This window comes from Hyposmocoma kahamanoa, unplaced genomic scaffold (genome assembly GCF_003589595.1).
Source record: "Hyposmocoma kahamanoa isolate Upper Pololo Valley unplaced genomic scaffold, ASM358959v1 65, whole genome shotgun sequence".
Classification (NCBI taxonomy): domain Eukaryota; kingdom Metazoa; phylum Arthropoda; class Insecta; order Lepidoptera; family Cosmopterigidae; genus Hyposmocoma; species Hyposmocoma kahamanoa.
The window spans coordinates 11,165,278-11,185,608 of NW_020653853.1; the positions used below are offsets into that span (position 1 = coordinate 11,165,278).

General features: G+C 34.6%; 1 protein-coding gene across 1 annotated transcript in view; it reads right to left on the reverse strand.

Annotated features, from left to right (window-relative positions):
* LOC113231238 (carboxylesterase 1C) overlaps positions 1–19,908 on the reverse strand; it is a 39,571-nt gene extending 19,663 nt beyond the window's left edge. Inside the window, exon 1 of the mRNA XM_026465465.1 lies at positions 19,362–19,908. Coding sequence (XP_026321250.1) covers positions 19,362–19,770 — 409 coding nt within the window. The 5' untranslated portion in view covers positions 19,771–19,908. The remainder of the gene's footprint in view (positions 1–19,361) is intronic.
* Positions 19,909–20,331: the final 423 nt, after the last annotated feature.

A 20,331-nucleotide genomic window follows, 5' to 3' on the forward strand; every position in this document is an offset into this window, starting at 1 on the left:
GTAATGTTTACATTACTACTTGGTGGCAGAAATAGGTAAGGTGGCAGTACTTCCCTGGACAAACTCTTTCACAAGGAGCTCTACCACTACTACTAAACTTACTTAAACAAGTGGTTAAATGAAAAGAATATCTATAACATCAAAAAACATTTCGTCGGGGATATTGCATTACGCCTAACTGGCATTTGATTATGAGTTTCCATTTTGTTAATTTTGTCACCAAATCAAACCCGCGTAAATGTCGTGGCTACCAAATTAACGTGATTTAAGGGAATCTATTGTTATCAGACGGTAGACAATATGAATTAATACTTACTGTGCAAAAATTAAAGTCGTAACCATTTTAAATTAAAAAAAAAAGTTTAATTCCTCTTCTGTAAAATTGGAATTAGTGCAGATACGCGCTTTTTACTAATAGTACATGCGCGGATTTGTGCTATCCCCGACGATTAAACAAAAAAAATAGAGATGACAATGGTTTTGACGTACTTCCCTTTTTGTTTTCTTTGACATTTCAATTTGTGAATTGGAACTTGTGGCATTCTTATTACGTATTGTAGTAATTAATTAACATTGTACAACAAGAAATTTGCATGTTATATAATATTTGCGAAATACGTTTGTATTGGCACTGCTTTGTTTGTGTTACATCTTCAGTTATAGGCAAATACGTGAATTATAACTGTTGTCTTGAAATTTCAGCAAGTGAGTGTAACTGGAAGTATGCTCTACAGATATGTATTCAAATTACGTATGTTAATTCTCTTTTGATATAGACATTAGCTTAGTACTATTGACTTAGCCAATAATGAAGTTTTGGTGACATCATCATCTTATTATGACACAATTGCTACTACAATTATAAATAAATAAATTACTTGTGCTCAGGCTACACAGAGGCGATACAGCGGGAAAAGCGGTCCGGGGGCGGACCTGTGGGAAGCAAATGGTACCGGGGCATGCCACATAGCAGTCCCAAACGTAGTTCGCAGCGGAATAGCGGCCAGTGTAACACCAAAAGCGGTCACGTTTCATTTTCAACACAGATTGTAAAGAATAAAGCACATCGATGTCGGATAATGATCAAGAAAATTTTCTGCTTTTATTAGCGTTACGGAAGCAACACAAAAAAATTCGATCGAATTCATATTGGAACATAATAACAACATATTCAAGGGTTGTAAAAAACATACAACGTCAATCCTCGCTAAAGTCCTGCTCAAGCCCCCCTCTCGGGCCGCGCCCGCTGCTACCGCTCTGTGAGGATGGTTGTATAGAACTCAATGGAATACAATTCGCACGCTTGTTTTTGTACTATGACACAACGTTGACGGGATCATTTATCAGTGATAAAGCGTAAATTATTTTTTATTTTTTTTATAACATCAAGTGACAGGACGAACAAGTCGCAATACAAATTGTTCGTTGTACTTAACTGTCAGTTGTTTAGTTTGTTCTGTTACTTTCTAATGTTATTTGTAAGTACGATGGAATATTCATAAACATATAGGTGACAGGTTGGTTACAGGGATGTTGTTTGTTATTTAAAGTGAATTTGTGCTCTTATATTATAGACAGATATCAAACCGCGATCATACGGTGAAATATAGCATGCCATCTACTATTTTTTTTATATGTAAAAATTAAAGGTGCACTAAAAATCTAAAGCAGGTACGCTAAATTTATAAATCATCAGAAGAAATTAAAAAAAATTATAAAAAAATAACTACAACTTTAAAGCAAGTAACATAAAAGCATTTTCAAACACCTATATATAGTACGAGCACATACCTACTTATAATAATTGTTATTTGCCGACTCTACTTACACGCACACACAAGAACTGTACACATTGTTACTTTACGATTGTACATAATTCACATTTAACATATAAATTTACGTTCCCCATGAATGTGCCTAAAAGCAATATTTACATTTTCATTAAGTACGAAAATATCATAGCCGTGCTGAATTTTGATGGCTTACATACTAATGAATTTTAAGATTAATACAAAGATTGGTTTATCAGGGATTACCATGACATTTTGATGAGTGATGTTCATACGGAGTGTTTTAATAAATGGTTTTAATGAACACGAAAAGTTTTTTTTTGGCATTTTTGTACCTCTGCGTACTTTAGATATTTGCGAAAATCTTACCAGTTACTCTCAAAAGAAGGGTATCATAATTGATTCCTAATTCGGCTTAGTTGCATTATTTACGATTGTTTATTTTAAAAATTACAATTTTATTTCACATGCGAAAAGAGTAACTTTAACTTGTCAATATTATGTAAAATTCTTTAAAAACCAAAATTACACATTATGCAATAACATAAAAAAAGAATAACAACACTAACATGTCAAATGAGCCTATGAATTAGCTACACAGAACTAACAATGTTCCAAAAAAATGTTATAACTATCTTTGTTACAGATTCCATTAAAATTTTCATTATTGTATATTCCAAACCACGAAAGAAATTTATTGTACTTGAGAAGTATAACATTTTGTTGGCATTTTAAAAAACATACTCAACGGTACCCCTCACAATGGGGTGGTTAGAATTTATTTTCTCTTTTCCTATCATTTCATTGTACGCGAGAAAATTTCAAAATTTTCATAACCTTTGACGTAGAAACTTAAAAGTCGGATATACATACGGAGTGTCGTGTCGTAACTGAAATATATTTTAAAGTAAATATGTTTTGTTTTACTTAACTGGTTGTGCCCCGTATAGAAAACGTGACTATAACCGAGAACAGTCTACTTACGTCGTATGGTTTAATTTATTTGGCTTTGATTGCATTGTAATGGAATATTCTAATAGTCTGTCAATACAACACGAACCTTCCAATATTTATTGAAAGGTTCGTGTTAGGTAGTGAATAGGAGCTTTCATAATCATGCTCCATTTTCAACTAAATCATCATTTAATCAAGCGACAAAAGGCCTATTATCCTTTTTTTTATGATACCAAGTGACTGGACGCACAAGTCATGCGACTGGTGTTTATGGTGGTAAGCGACACGTCTGTCCTTAACAGTTACAATGCCACTCAGAACTTTGAATCACAAAGATCTGCCACTGCGCCTGTTACCCTGAGACATAAGTTGACAAGTCCCATGTGTCATGTGTCCGTAATTTCACCAGCTAGGGTAGCTTCGCTACCCTTCCAAACTGTGACGCAATAATGTGAGTATTTACTACTTGGCCGCAGACGACAACGACATACAATTTCTTTTTTTTGTTAAATACTTTTTCTTCCTTTGCAATTTATTTATTTTTGTTTCTTTTGTTTAATCACAATTGTTTTTCATTTTGGCATTTTCAGTACATTTTATATTTACAATACATTTTTTTATTTATAATTCAATATAAATCCTACAGTCATTATATAACGCGGATTCTTACATATTTATGGTGCCGAAACCCTTTTTTCTAAAATGGAAGGATATGAAACCTGCTCCAGCGACTCAAGCACGGTAAAGCACGCAGGCAAAGATCTTACAACCTTGAAGTCCTTGCGAATAACGCAAGGACAACATAAGAGGACGTTAACAAATTTGGAGAAATTTTTGGAATCTGCAAAGGTAGACGACGCCATGCTCGAAGTTCGGAGAAAGGTATTGGAAAAAACATTTCTAAACTTCCAAAATACGCAACATGATATTTTATGCATTGACGAGGGCGACGATGATAGCGATGAGTTTGAGCTGCATTATTGCAATTTGCTCGCTAAAATAGAAAAACTGTTGAAGAGCTGTAAAAGTTTCAAAACTGGGAACCACAGCGCCTCTCCTTCTGCAACATCAAGCCATTTGAAACTTCCACGCATAGAAATAACTACTTTCGATGGTAAATTAGAAAACTACCGCTCATTTCAAGACTTGTTTGATTCACTAATTCATCAAGATCCAAATTTGTCAAACATACAAAAGTTATATTATTTAAAACAATATTTGAAGGGAGAGCCTTTGGAAATTATCAATAATTTACCACTCACAAATGATTCGTACATTTCTGCGCTTGAATTACTCAAGAAAAGATACAATAACCCTTCTATTCTAATTGCAAAGCATATTAATACCATATTGGATCTTCCCACTATACATCATGGTTCCGCAGATCAATTAAGATCCATGACAGTAAAGATTAGACAACAAATAATGGCTCTACAAAATTTAAAACAACCAGTTGATCAATGGAGTTCGATTTTATTTTGTATTGCATGCAGGAAGATTGATACACTTACATTACGACTTTACCACTCAGAAAGCTCAAGCGATAAGCTTCCCAACATTACTGATTTGTTCGATTTCATTGATAAAAGAGCTAGTTCATTAGAAGCAAGCCCTTTAACATCGAAACCTAAGGTAGTGAACGTATCAAACGAAGTAAAAAAGGTGTATAACTGCATTACATGTTCCAAGGACCACAAGCTTTACAAATGTCCTAATTTCATATTGATGTCGCCGGCAAAAAGACTTCAGTTGATAACTAACAAAAAACTTTGCAAGATATGTCTGAATTCTCATGAAAAACCATGTCGATACAAGTTCAAATGCACAGTTTGCAATCAAGACCACAATGCGCTGATTCATGTCAATGAGGAGAGTAACTCTAATCAAGTTTTACATTCTATCAAATCAAGTGAACACAATGTACTCTTGCCTACTGCCAAGGTTCTGGTCACAGATGTTTACAGCAACAAGTACATTGTGCGCGCTTTACTTGATTCGGGAAGTCAAACTTCCTTTTGTACAAAGCGCTTAGCTTCCAAGCTAGGTGTTTCCACGTTTGATTTTTCTAAAAACATTGTTACATTAGGAGACAATGTAAAAAAGGTTGACAAAGGGGTTAATTTACAATTACATTCAATTACAGAAAACTTCAATGTCAATATTACATGTTCCATTGTGGACAAAACTACAATTAACTTGCCACAAAACAATTTTGACATTTCAAATTTTACAATTCCAAGCTTTGTCAAACTTGCTGATAAAGGTTACAATGTTCCAGGGGAGATTTCACTTCTTTTGGCTGCCGATATCTTCTTCAGAGTTTTGAAGGATGGAAAGGTAGAAGGCGCTCCCAACGAACCAATTTTAATTAATACTCATCTTGGATATATCGTTTCCGGTAATGTGCTACCTTCAATTAACTTTTTCACTTCAATGCATTTAGAGGAAAGTATTTCTGATCAAGATTTTTATGTTAGGAAGTTGTGGGAGACTGAAAGCGTGCCAGAAGTTTTTGTTGAATGTTTACCGGAACATGATTATAGCGAAATGATTTTTAAAGAATCAGTAAAATTACACAATAAAAGATTTGAAGTTCGCATGCCACGAAAATGTGACTTAAATGATTACGATTTATCGGGTTCATTTTTAATTTCCTTACGTTTTTACAATTTGGAAAAACTTTTCGATAAAGATCCTGAGTACCACTCATTATATGTAGATTTCATCAATGAATATTTGACATTAGGACATGCTAAAATAATTGATATGGAGAATTGTTTACCGGAAAACAGACCAATTTATTTCCTTCCACATCACGGCGTGCTTCGTCCCGAAAGATTAACGACAAAACTACGAGTTGTATTTAATGGGAGCGCAAGGTCCGGTAAATGTCCATCTCTAAACAATATTCTTTGCAATGCACCAGTCGTTCAGAAATCACTATTTGATATTTTGTTGCGTTTTAGAACTTATAAATATGTTCTCATGTGCGATATCAGACACATGTACAGGCAAATTTTTATTCACCCTGATGATCGCGTTTTACAAAATATTATCTGGCGAGAAAATAAAAATAAACCTGTACAATGTTTACAGTTACAAACAATTACATACGGCCTGACAAGTTCCGCCCTTTTAGCTACTCGATGTTTAATTGAGTTGGCAAATATATATAAAGACAATTATAAATTAGCGAGCGAGGCTATTATAACAAGTTCTTATGTCGATGATCTTTTATGCGGTAGCAATAGTTATCAAGGCGTGATTGACTTAAAACAAGAGCTCTTTCTTTTGCTAGAGTTGGGTAATTTTGAACCACACAAATGGTGCTCTAATGATATGTCTGTATTACAAGATATTCCGACGGAAAAATACGGTTTTCAACAGAAAGATCTTGATCAGGATTTGATAGTGAAGGCATTAGCCATTTCCTTCAACATTGAAAAGGATGCATTTGAGTTAAACGGCAAGGTTATAGCTGCACCTGAAGTAGAGACTAAGCGTACTGTATTAAGTTCCATAAGTAAATTTTTTGATCCAATGGGTTACGCTGGCCCTTATATATAGTCGTCATGGCTAAAATAATTTTGCAACAGATGTGGAAACACAACCTAGATTGGGACGCACCTCTTCCTTCCAAACTTCAAAAAATCTGGAAGGAGTTTCATTCTTCAATATACAATATGGATAAAATTTTTATATCTCGAGACTTACATCTACATGAAGCACAAGAAGTGGAATTGCTCGGATTTTCTGATGCATCATCTGAGGCATATGGTTGTTGCATATATTTGAAGGTGCAAACCGTCGATAAAAAATGTCACATAAATCTCTTATGCGCCAAATCTCGTATTGTTGGCTTAGATTCCAAATTAACTATTCCAAAACTAGTACTCAATGGATGCTTACTTTTATCTAAACTAGTTTCAAAGGTCTTAACCATAATAAGTAACGTAAAAGGAATATTTCTATTTTGTGACTCAAAAATAGCTTTGGGGTGGATAAACACTGTTGAGGAGAAATTATCATCATATATGGCTAATCGTGTCAAAGAAATTAATAAATTAACTAATGGTATGACACGGAAGTCCACTCCAGGTTTGGCAAATCCAGCAGATATTCTAGCTAGCGGTGGAGATCCCAATGATATTTTACATAACTGCTTGTGGTGGCATGGTCCTGATTATTTAAAAAAGAATTCCTACTATTTCCAATTATCAGATGCAGAGTTCCCTATTTCATTGTTTGATGAGCAAGTAACTCAAACCTTGAATCTTTCTACTGACAATTGCATAATGCCATTTTTTACAAGGTTTTCAAATATCAATAAAATGCAACGAATTATGTCGTATATGTTAAGGTTTATTAACAAATGTAAGAAACTCTCGACAAATATACAGGTTATATTACAGTTTTAGAACTTCAAGATTCTTTACAAGTTATCATACGATATGTTCAACATCATTATTTCTCAAAGGAAATAGATTGCATAAAAAGGGGTGTTGACTATAAAACAAATTCTAGTTGTCATCTAAAAATGTTACACCCTTTTGTCGATGATAAAAACATTCTTAGAGTAGGCGGGAGATTACAAAATTCTAATCTACCGTTCAATAGGAAATTTCCAATAATTTTGCCTAAAAGGTGTGACGTAACGCGACTCATAATTCTAAATGAGCATTTAATTTTATAACATGGCGGTCTTTTAAGTCGTTGTATTGCCAATATAGTTTTGTATCATACTGTGACTACTACCTATTTGTTAAGAATACTGTAGAAATACTTATTCTAATATATGTAGTTATATATTTTGTTTAAATGTATCTTAAACATTTTAATATTTAAGATGTGACTGAAGTGTCAATAGGTGGTTTATTTTAATTTCATGCGCGGGCGCAATTATGTCAACGACATACAATTTCTTTTTTTTGTTAAATACTTTTTCTTCCTTTGCAATTTATTTATTTTTGTTTCTTTTGTTTAATCACAATTGTTTTTCATTTTGGTATTTTCAGTACATTTTATATTTACAATACATTTTTTTATTTATAATTCAATATAAATCCTGCAGTCATTATATAACGCGGATTCTTACAAATAAGTAAGGTGGCAATACTTACCTGGACGAACTCTTTCTTATGCAATGTTAGCATCTACTAAAACTGGTCCTATCTTGTAAATTGGGACGTACTCTCTGCCCTCTCAACGCAAAACATTGGGCCACTGAGTTCGTCAATATGTCAAAATAACTAATGATAACTTTTGCATTGAAAAAAAAAACCGACCTCAAAAGTTTGCTTATCGACGTTTTTCAATTTCCATGGGATCCCCTCATTAGAATCTGATTTGATCACAATGGTGGTCCCTACAAAAGTGCACCATTTCAAACAAAAAAATAATTTTGAAAATCAGTCCACAATTCACGGAGAAATCGGAAAACATACATAAAACATGCACACAGCCGAACGTATAACCTCCTACTTTTCTTGAAGTCAGTGAATAACAACTATGTTCCTTGACTAGAAACTATGTACGGACAACGGCACATCAGACTACACATTTTTGTTCGAAAATCGCACCCAGTGCAACGGAACAAGATACGTCAATGTATAGCTTGATGTGCTGGCGTGTGTATATATAATATAATACATCAATAGTTATTCTTTTTCTCAATAACTTCTCGTAACACTATACTTGGTTACATTTCCAAAGTCGAGTCATATTTCGTTCTTATCGCATCCAAACCAATGGCCTGTCGTATAAAGCGGTCTACAACGAAAGATATAAAATGGTTCGTCATTATAGGGAATAAGATAGAGCTCTAAGGCTCATAGTCGTGTAGGAAATTGTGGAGCGAATTGTTACCAATCTTAGGGCAATACAATGTATAAATGAAGAGAATTTTGTCGATGAGGTCATACTGATTCTGTACCCTAGGCTTAAAAAAAGAATTCGAATCCAGCCGTATCGAAAGGAATTTTTCTTACACGCGTATATGAAAAAACAATAGTCGCACTTAAGAAAATTCTTCACTAAGATCGACTTGATTGAAATTTTTGCTTAAGTGCGACTTGGTGTTGTTTGACATTTATGAACATTTTTTCGCTCGCTCTTATCCAAGGTCAGACCCAAGTTTTACTTTGAAGCTATTAGCCAATGACAGTACTTGTATTTTCAGAAATTAATAGCGGAAATTTTTGAAAATTGTTTTGTAGTCTGCGCACTTTTGTTTGTGGCAGTTTATACATATACTCGATGGTGGCAGTTAACAACAATTACCTTTCCCTTTTCTTCAGCGGAAAGAATAAAAAAATCATCGAACCGTTTTGACCTTATTTGTTAGAAGTATTTAAGTTTCATAAATTACTATTGATTTTTTATATTCGATTTTAAAATATATTAATTAGTTATTATGGCTGAACTTGCACTGGCGGGAAAATGGTGTAAAACTATTTCTTTGGAAAATCTGGAACATGAAGATGAAAACCAATGAAGATTAGCGTTATCTCAATCTGTTTTATTATATCACTTGCTGTAGGGATACGAATTATTTCTATATATTACAATGTGTTGAACTGTTTGTTGAAATAACTGAAGTATGAAACTTCTTGGGTTCACACCTAGTAAATTCAGGGACAGAATAGGTAGGTTCCATTGCACTTTACGGAATCTATGTGAAATGAGAAACTAAAACAAACAACAAAGTTGGTTCCATTGCACTGTTCTGAACCTATGTGGAATGAGAAACCAAAACAAGTCGAAAGACAAAACTGGTGTTGCTCTTACTGGAGATGCTCCTTTGTAGCTAGGTATATAATTGGGTTCTTATAAACCTATAACTTTGATATTTATTTTTTCGTTATTGATACAAGGATTTATAGATGTATTTTGACATTGTGAACTATTAAAGAAATAGTATCAAGAGGATTGGCTTCGTGGTGCAGTTTACCCCACAATGGTACTTGAATCTTTTATAATATTCATAAATATCAAAGAGTTCGTCTTTATATTATTTTCCTACTTAATGAGAAGAATAGGTACACATCCAGTTTTAATTCCTATATCGGCTGAAAACAGTTCGTCATCCAGAACTTCCAAGGTATTGCCACGATCCCTCAGATATCTTTTCGATGGTCTTACAGCACGGTAATCATCTTCATTCTCCAGATAATTATCCATGAAGGCCTCAAAGTCGTTCATTTAAAAAATATTTTAATAGAAATATATAAACCAAAAAAACGTAGGTAAATACTTACAATAAAATAAAAAGTCAGAGCAATTCAAGAGTAAACGCAAATAACCAGTGATAAAAATGTTAAAATATTTTCAAGTCAGACTTAAGACAGCTAAAGACTAAAGGTTTTATACAAGTGCGACTTAATTCGATCTTGTGACCGAGTTAAGATTGAGCTGAGACTCGTTCATAAATACCAATTATTGACTTAAGTCTGACTTGAGACTTGAGACTTTTTTATGCTTAAGTCGGACTTATCTTTGTTCATAAATACGGGTGTTAGTGTTCGAAACTAGTGGAGCAACTTCACAAAAAATAATTGAATATGATGGTGCTAAAAAGAGGTGTTGCAATGTAGAGTGGTGTTTAAATTCAATCACATGTCAAACAGTGAATAAATTGTGCATTAATTACACTAGAAATAAAACTTAATTTTTCAATGGCAGTTAGCCGTGATCATAAATATAAAATATATGCAGTTAATATCCGAAAAAATAGTTTCATTTCCAATTTAATTTTTATTAAAATTTTTATAAAAGTGAGTTTTAGAAAATTACTAGGTATCATTATATTAAAAATGTGCACGTCCCGTCCTCATGCGCGTTTCCGAAATGGCACAAATAACTTGGAGCTGTCGAAAGGAGCCGTTCCTCTTTTTTCCTTATTCCCAAAGTAATTGCTAACAAATGTACTCAATCAGTACGCGATTACTTGTTTCACCCCAGTAATATTTTATTTCTCTTGCAGATAGATACAATTACAGAGGACTTTAAATTATTATGAATAATTTTAGGCATTTGAATTAGGTACTAGTTGAGTTAACTCTAAAATATTGCGTGTCTGCGGTGTTAGCACATAGAATTTAATGGAACTTGAATGGGTTCAAGTATTGTGAATTATATTAGTTATTTGCACATAGAATTAGATAAAATTTGAGTAGTTTGATTAAAAAATAAGTGCGCGCAATTGAACTCCATCTCATTGGATCTAAAGTGACGATAAGATGACGACGATGTAGCATGCACGTCTAAATAGTGCCAATTCCCTTTCTCCTTGAAAATAACCCAAGTTATATCGTTCGGAAACAAGCGTGTAGGCCGGGAATTCCACTAATTTAAACCATTTTAAGTATTATAATTTTTATTGACACTGGTAATACAGGCTATTTTTAAATATATGGACAATGGCAGGACCCATTTAAAGCTTTAAATTCAACTCTACAGCAATGACATACGGCCATAGGCCATAGACGTAGGCTGAAGTTTCTTCTTATGTTGTGGATATACGTTAGGATTCTCACGAAGCGTTACGCTTCTGCGTTGATATGGCGTACAGCTATGGAATGGAATTCCCTGCCTGTAGATTTATTCCCTAAACGCTATAACTTGAGCCTTTTCGAGGCTAGTGTGAATAGGCATTATAAGGTGTGCATGCTCCATCTTTGACATCATTGTCACTTCCCATCAAGAAAAATGGAGGTCAAATGCGCTCTTATTTCATCTTATTAGTTAAGACGGTCTAAAGGTCAAAGCGCAAAAACCCAATAAGCAGCTGAATGTTCATTTATTTATTTTTAATGAATCTAAATTCAGTATAAAAATACACGTAAAATATGAATGAAATATTAATTACAGAAAAAAAATTACGTCTATAAATCTGAACGTGAATGTATCTTGATCGTTATATTATCTTGATTAGTGGAATTTTTCATACCGCAGTATTCGTAATATTTGTCCTTGTCCCATATTTATTGCCTCTTAACATAGGAAAACAAAAGAAAAAATAAATACAATGAAAATAACCGTCAATGAAAGCAGAATGGCAACGTTACCTCCTTCTAAGCGGGGTTTGAAAAATAGTGCTGCCGGGAGAACTTATATCGATTAATCGATCGATAATAATTTTAAAGTTAAACCGACGTTAAGACAATAATTTAATAATTATATTAGTTCAGTTAATGGTTTGTCTTTGGCTTCCACAAAAGGATTTTCATGAATTACCTTGAAACAAGAATACGTGAGTACGTACTATAGAACACTTAATTATTGGAAGTGGGATTCATTATCTGTATAAAATCACCTGAGTGCGTATCACCGGCCTTACGTATTCAGTATCGCAAAGCAGTACTGAGACGTCCCCATGTAGGGTAGGTACTAGAGCCAGCGCAATCACGGATGTCCAAGAGAATACTTTTAACCGACTTCAAAAAAAAAGGAGGAGGTTTTCAATTCCACTATATTTTTACTGTATGTTTGTTATGCGATAACTCCGGCTTATGAACCGATTTTGATTATTTTTTTAAAATGAAAAGAATATTGGTCGCGTTTAAATTTCAAGAAAATATTCTACCTACAAACAAACTAGGGTGAATCCGGTTTCGCGCACTTTTCAAATAGAAATAGAAACAGAACTTGGCAAATAGATGTAATTCCACTAACTTTTGAGGTCGGTTTTCTTTTTATAATTAACCTATCCAGTGTCGACTTGTGTTGTGGGAATTGAAAACAATGACGGTACCACAAACACCCAGACCAGAGACAATATAGAAAAGTTAGTTTTCAACATTGAACCGGTCAGAAATCGAGCCCAGGACCTCAGAGATGGCGACACCATAAACTCCAGCGTGCATATCACTCGACTGCGGAGGTCGTCCAAACCATACTTCTGAAAACGGTAGTTTGCATAAATATTCGACATGACTGGTTGATGACTTTACCATCTCAGTCGACCGTGACCAGGAGATCTGTAAAGAGTCCTAAACGTTGGTTTTTTTGTAGAAACAAATATACGTGATTTAGATCCGAAAATATCCATTTTTCTTTATGGTACCAAGTGACGGGACGTACAAGTCGTACGCCTGGTGGAAACCGACCCGCCCGTCCGTAACGTTACAATGCCACTCAGAGCTTTAAATGGCAAAGATCTGAGGTGCACTCCTACAGCGCCCATCCCATGTGCTTGTGATTTCACCAGCACCATTTTCACCAGGGTAAGGGTTACCCTGTAAAACCGCTATGCAATAATTCTCATATTACTGCTTGGAGGAGGTACAGGTAAAGTGGCAGTACTTCCCTGGGCGGACTTTTTGACTAGTAGCTCTACTGTTGCCATTTCCTACATGTGTAATTTCATCAAATGTTGATGTAGAGAGGTGCCTAATTAATAAAAAGAGTATTAAATGTTCGAACAATTGATTTTTAACAAAAAAACTTTTTGTTCAATATTAGTTTCGATATGTCGATGGTTTGTTTTTCCCGCAACACTATAAGAAAATAACGCCTTATCAGATCAGAGGGGAACCTTATGAATTCACGAAGTAGGTTAATGAAGGACCTATATGTATGTAATTTTATTGTTAATATATGACATTTTAATCAATCACAGTAGGCGGGATTTTGGGGATACTGTTTTGACGTTTTTGTGTCGAAATTTGCATAAGGTATCAAACTTACCCCTTTTTTATTTTTTTACGCCTTTTACACATAAGATATTATATATATTATTATATATTGAACATGTTTTAATATTTATGAAGCTGACCTGGTAGACTATGGTAATCATACTTAAAAAGGCGTTACCTTTAAGACTTGCCTTATTTTCACATACATACTTGTTGGCGACGTTCGCCATAATTTTGTATAGGTATGTTAGTTTTATAAACTTGACGCTCTAGCCAAATCTTAAAAAGGGAATCGCCATTAATTCATGGATAGCGTAGTTAAAATTAGTTAATGGTATCCTATATGGATTTAAACTTCATAATGTTTTGATAATTATATTGACAATTTACGTAATTAAGTATTTTAAATTTTTATATATACGAAGTGTATTCTGGTCATACTTTGGACACATGAGTTCGAAAAGAATTTGAAGATGAAATTTTAGTCCCATTTTTTTAAATTCGAAAAATAAATACGTCACATACAAAGTTTAATTGAAAGCACGTTGATGGATTGTTCGGAAAAAAATTTACGTGCTACTACTCAATATGCCATATGGCGGATGTGACGGATCTTATTATTATAATATGGAAAAAGATACATAAAATTAGGTTTTTAATAAATTTTGACAGCTCTTCAAAAATGTCACATTTACATTTTCGTCACTATTATTCAACAACCTTTAATTAGGCCACATCTGCAAAATGACAATTTTTCGGAGAGACAACAACTTGTTTATCCTTAAAATAGAAAGTTTCACATATACATAATTTGTTTCATGTAGTTCGTATTATTTTTATGTCTTTTTTATGATACTAAATGACACGCCTATCCGTAGCAGTTGTAGTCACTGACTTAAATGGCAAAGATTTGAGGGGCGCTGCCGATGGGTCTGCGTCGTAAGTTGACTAGTCCCATGTTCCTGTAATTTCACCAGCACCCTTACTCTTCAAAACAAACTAACAAACATTAGCCAAACGGTAATGTGACATTACGGTTTGGCGGCAGAAATAAATAAAGTGTCAATACTTCCCTGGACGAATTCTTCCACAAGGAGCTCTACCACTACTTTACTTCCATGATATAAAAGCATTTTTGACATGTGATCGCATGCACCTTATATATTATAATACAACCGTATTATAATATATAACATAATTATATAGTTATTTAATTATATAATAATTATATAATAGGTACTTGTAGCACGCGAATCGATCCCTATTTTATGACTCACAGATTTCGCTACGGCTACGACGCTACGAGCATTTGCACGAAAATATAAAATCCCTTTAACAAAAAAAAAACTGCAGGCAAGCACGGTACGAGATGAGGAGATTCCGGTCTTGTTTCCTGGTAGTAGCAATTTAAGAAATGCCTTTTCTTTCATATCAGTTTATCTACCACATTATTATTATGCAGGTTATCTATTTCACATTCTCGCATCTCCCATGGTCTAAAAGATAAATTATTCCCCGACAATGTGATTATTTTTGTCACGTTTTTATTATTATTATGATAAATTGCTTTTTTTTCTCACCACTTTGGCATTTTAACTGCATTTACGGACCGAAATCAAATAAATGCAGTATGATTTGATAAGAATAAGAGCCTGCTTCTTTCTTTTGTGTCTGCAACTTTGTAACATCTCAACATTAAAATTACAGCTTTTTGTAATATAAAATTAATGGTTTCTTTAAAATCTAATTTTCTTAGGCTATGGATAAGATGATTTGGTATAACGACGGTTGTGGAACAAAATTCTAGCTACGTCATCTTGAGTTCTACGTATTTATTAATTTATTTTCAGTTGTTGTCTTCTGTATTTTATGTTATCCACTCCCGGACACAACTTTCGAGCCACCTTGAATGTTTATTTTGAAAGACCTAGAATATAAAAATATTGTTTTATTAAAGAAAAAGTTTTTATGCAGTTTTAATGCTGGCAGGGGGAACCGTTATTATGGTGTGTCGTTGTTCCAAATTTGAATTTACGAATTTGAAAAACGGAGAAAAGTTGTGATTCGTCATTGCTTTTAAAGAAACAAGGGAGCGTAAGGTGCAAGTCAAAACTAAATAATTTCAGTATTTTTTTATTTAATTGTTTTATTTAACAATAACTTAGTGTTACATTGTTTTTCCTCTAAATTTAACCAAATTTCTCGAAGGAATTATGAACACTGCGCCTGAAGTAGCCGCACAAGCTGTGGCACTTTTGCAGTCTGGACTTAGTCAGCGTAATGTAAGTACACAACTGCATTTCAGTCGTTCCGCTGTTGAAAGGTTATAACCATCGGTACTTAGAGACTGGTGGCTATGTTTGCCGTCAAGGAAGACCACGATTTAGAGTGACAACGAAAAGGCAAGATCGATTTATCTTCACGGCGAGCTCACCAAATCGTCAACTGACTTCGGTACAGATCCAAGAACAGCTTCGAGACTTTCATGGAGTGGCTGTTTGCGCTAGAACTGTGAGAAGGAGACTTAAGGAACGTGGTCTAACTCCACATAAGCCAGTGAACGGGCCCAAATTGACACGAGCTCATCGAATGCCGCGACTCCAATTTGCACTAGAACTTACAGATTTGTACTAGAATTTGTATTGGATTCCACGTCTGTGGAGCCAAGTACTCTTCACTGATGAAACTAAGATTATGGTCTATGGTAATGATGGAAGGAACAAGGTCTACCGAAGACAAGGAGAGCGTTTTGTGCAGTGTTGTATTGAAGAGAATGTGAGCTGTGGCGGGGTTTCATGGACAGTCTGGGGAGGAATGTCCACCGAAGGCAAAACTGCGCTTGAGGTTGTGACGGGGCCGCGGCTGCCACAGATACATTTGCCAGTGCCTCGAAATTCATGTAATGCCTAAATATGCTGACTTTGTAGGCCGAGGTTTTATTCTCATGCATGATAACGCAAGAGCGCATATACTGCAAGAGTCGTCACGGAATACCTTCATGACGTCGGTATTACTACCATGCAATGGCCAGCACGAAGTCCGGATATGAACCCAATAGAACATTTATGGGACGAGCTAAAGAGGCATGTTCGAGCTCACCACCCAGCCCCGCAAACCTTACCGGAGTTGAAAGTTGCCATTGAGGAAGAATGGGAGAACATGCCACAGCACTTCATTTTGACGTTAAGTATTACTTATGTATATGACGTAAAGTAGGGACTTGAGTATAATTTCGAGTGCTTTAAACCATACTCAAATCTGACTTGAGCATTGAGTAGAGTTCTGGAATACGACCATTAAACTCGTTTTTCCCTGGTTTCACAAAATCAAATTTTCAACAAGGACATACGGAAATGACGTTTAGTAATCAAAATTGCATTAATAATTTTTGATCAATCAAACATATTTTTTAAACTTAGGGCATTTAATACTAAAAATGCAAGGTGGCTCGAAATATGTATCCGGGAGTGTATTGTTCTACTTTAAATTACTAATACAAAATCTTGATAAATGTCACCATAATTTGAAAGTTGAACAAGAAGTTAACAATGTGAAAAAACTGAAAATGTACACATACTCCAGCCAGTTTCTTTTTAAATTTATTTTATAATTATTTTCCACGACCAGAATTTTTTATTTTTTTATTAAACAACCACGCCAATTGCCTGATCTCTGACTAGGCAATCCCTGTACTGTGAGTACCCAGACCAGAGCCAATTTAGAAAAGTTCATTGTCTTTCTGGGAATCGAACCCGGGAACACCAAGTCTAGTGCCAACAGTGCTAACCGCTGGGCCACCGAGGTCGTCAAAAGTCACAGTTGTAATTAAGTGACACATTTTAATTTCAAATTGACTCTTAAAGTAAGTAAGAATAGGGAAAATTGTAAATGAAAATGGTCTTCTATTTTATTACATCAATTTGTAGCTTGAAATATTTCATAGACCCTGTTATAAAATTGGCAAAAACTTATCAGGGCAGGTAGGAAATTTAGTATGTAAATTGAATATAAACGAATCCATGTGATCCGAGTTTCCATTGCATTCAGTGATAAAACTAGTTAAGGTTTGTTGGTTTAGAACGGCGTGTTTGTAAAGTATTTAGCATTGGGGAACTATTGCGTGGCTCAAAGGTTCTGATTTTCAATTAGGGTTCCTATTTCGTGATAGAATTTCTAATATCGACCTCGGTGACACTGCGGTTAACTCTTCTACTGAGCTAGATGAGGATTTACAAGTCCCGTTTCCTGTAGAACCAATTTAGGTAACAAATATTTCTAAATTGCTTCTGTTCTCCGGTGGGAGAATTAAGACCCTCATAATTGTGACCAAACTAGATAGAATTACTATTGGAAAAAATAGGTCGAGTGCCGACTTAAATACTGATATGATATCTGCATTATCTCATCCTCATTTACAAAATTACAACTTTTCAGGAGAAAGGCTTAAAGTTTCCACGAAAACAATAACTTGATAATTTTGCTTAAATAGAAGTGTAATAAAATTTCACATATACATATTGTGTTCCATGTAATTTGTGTGATAAAAACACTTTTGACGTGTGATCACATTTCCCTTTATTATATCAAGGGTACGATATTATGTAGATAGGGCGCTGGATAAACGAAGACTTTATTTTTAACCGACTTCAAAAAAGGAAGTGGTTCTCAATTCGACTGTATGCGTTTTTTATGTATGTTAGACGATAACTCCGGCTATTATTTTGATTAATTTGTGAACCGATTTTGATGATTCTTTTTTAGTTGGAATTTGGGTAGCAATGGTGGTTTTATTAAAATTTGAAGAAAATATTCCACCTCTAATAGTGGCAAACTGGGGGATGAATGACTTTTGAGATCGGTGACTTTAGGCTCAACTCACACTGGCGCAGAGTCGAAGCGTCGCGACGCGTCATGTTTTTCGCCTATAGCATATTCTTCTCTATTTTCCCATGATTAAGGTACAAATTTGTGTTATGCAAATATGGAGTTAAGCGTCGACGCGCGTTACTTGAGCGCAGTGAGGCGTCTGGCGCCGACCACACTGTGATCCGGGCGCACTAATGCGAGTGTCGTCGCGCGTCGCCAGGCGTTGTAGTTGAAAAACAGGACGTGACGCGACGCTTCGACTCTGCGCCAGTATGAGTTGAGCCTTAGTACTCTGTATTGAGATTATGAGTTCTCATTTTGTTCACTTCTTGTCTAAACTCTTCTTCTTCTTGTGAAACTAGCTTTCAAAGTGTTAAAACACCGTTAAGTATTTATAGAAAAGTGAATAATATAAACTATCCTGTTTCAATGTAATGGGTTTGATAAATTTTACCCTTATTTCATCAATACATAACGTAATAATAATAATAATAATAATATTAATAATAATAATAATAATAATAATATTTATTCAGTAATTACGGAACTGGCCGTCGGAAGGAGGTTTTTAAACAGTGAAAAATGTACATCATTACAATGCTAAGCTAAACAAACAAAAGTACAATAATAAGCTGCTGAATGTACTCTTCAATTAAATGAAGCCACTACAGTCGAACTAGGAAATCTTGTATCTCAACATATAGTGCCTATCCCCTTGGTAAAAGCAATGTACAGGCAATTTGCAGAAGGAACGTGAACAATATTTTAAATGAGGTTTTACATTCTTCATTTTACAAGAAAGAAATAATGAAGAAAATTAGTTAAGAAATAGTGGTTTTAGATTTCTGACAGATTTGCAAAGGCTGCAATGAAAATAGATAGATGAACTAAAACAAAATTTAATAGGAAAGTTTATTCTACAACAAAAACGGAATACTATCCTGGACTAGTAGTTTTATTTGGTTTTAAATACGATTTTAACTTTACTCCTTTACAATTTCTATTTAATGACAATAGAAATAAGGTATATTAGATATAAGGAAAGGTAGTAGCTGGGAGGATTAAAGTGATCTAAGTTTCTCTAGACTAGTCTATATTTAGAATATCAAAACCATACCATCTGGAACATAGACGTTGAGATACAAGCAATCTTCCGAGTATTCCTTCTTCCTTGGCTCATCAAGTTGAGAATCCAATAATTTCATAAAGAGTTCGTCGTGTTTATTCAGAGGATTTTGAATATCTTCCCTTTTTGGGTCGCTCTGCATACAATCAGGTGCATATAGAGTTGCATTTCTTACACCATCCCATTGAGGCAAATCATTAATTTCTGGAGGAGCGAACCTTCTAAAATCTATAGGCGGTTGTGCGTAAGGAATACCAAGATATGCAGCAATTCTTTTCGTTCTGAATCGCGTTATATACATTCCATTAATCGTCCCTTGGTTAGCAATGTTTATTTGCTTTGGTTCCCTTGCCGATAGAGCCAGATATATCGAAAATAGCAACACAAACACTCGAATCATTTTGAATTCACGAAAACTGGTAACACAAGTTTTAATAATAAATGCGACAAATTTCGAAAATGGCAACACTTTACAACAAACAAATTAATTCCACGTCTATAATAGTCTTTAAAGTTTTAATTATATTTTTGTATTTGCGGCTTGGGATTTAAATTTTCGAGCCGGTAAGGGAGGTGGGTGTACGAGTTCGAAGGTGGTGCGTTACTGTTCCTCGTGTAGACTTCGGCTCGTAAACAGTGGGGCTGTTCGTCGTTATAGCGACCAAGGAATTGCTTTTGTGAATTTGCGTGGTTTAGAAGTGACTGGTAAAAGTGTGTTTGTTTAGCAAGACAAAGGAAGTGTCATTGTTATGTTGACCCCTGTCACTTTAGATACTAGAGTTATTTTTCCTATGTTAGTAATATCCGCGTAAAAGCTTGTTACTTTTTTATTGTGTTGCTCTAGTATACATATAGTAGACTAAGATATATGTCAAGAATTTTGAAATCAACGAAATATGTTTCAGTTTGCATTCTGTTTTACAAAGAGATGTCGCTTCTTTTATATGTCATTCAATCTAGG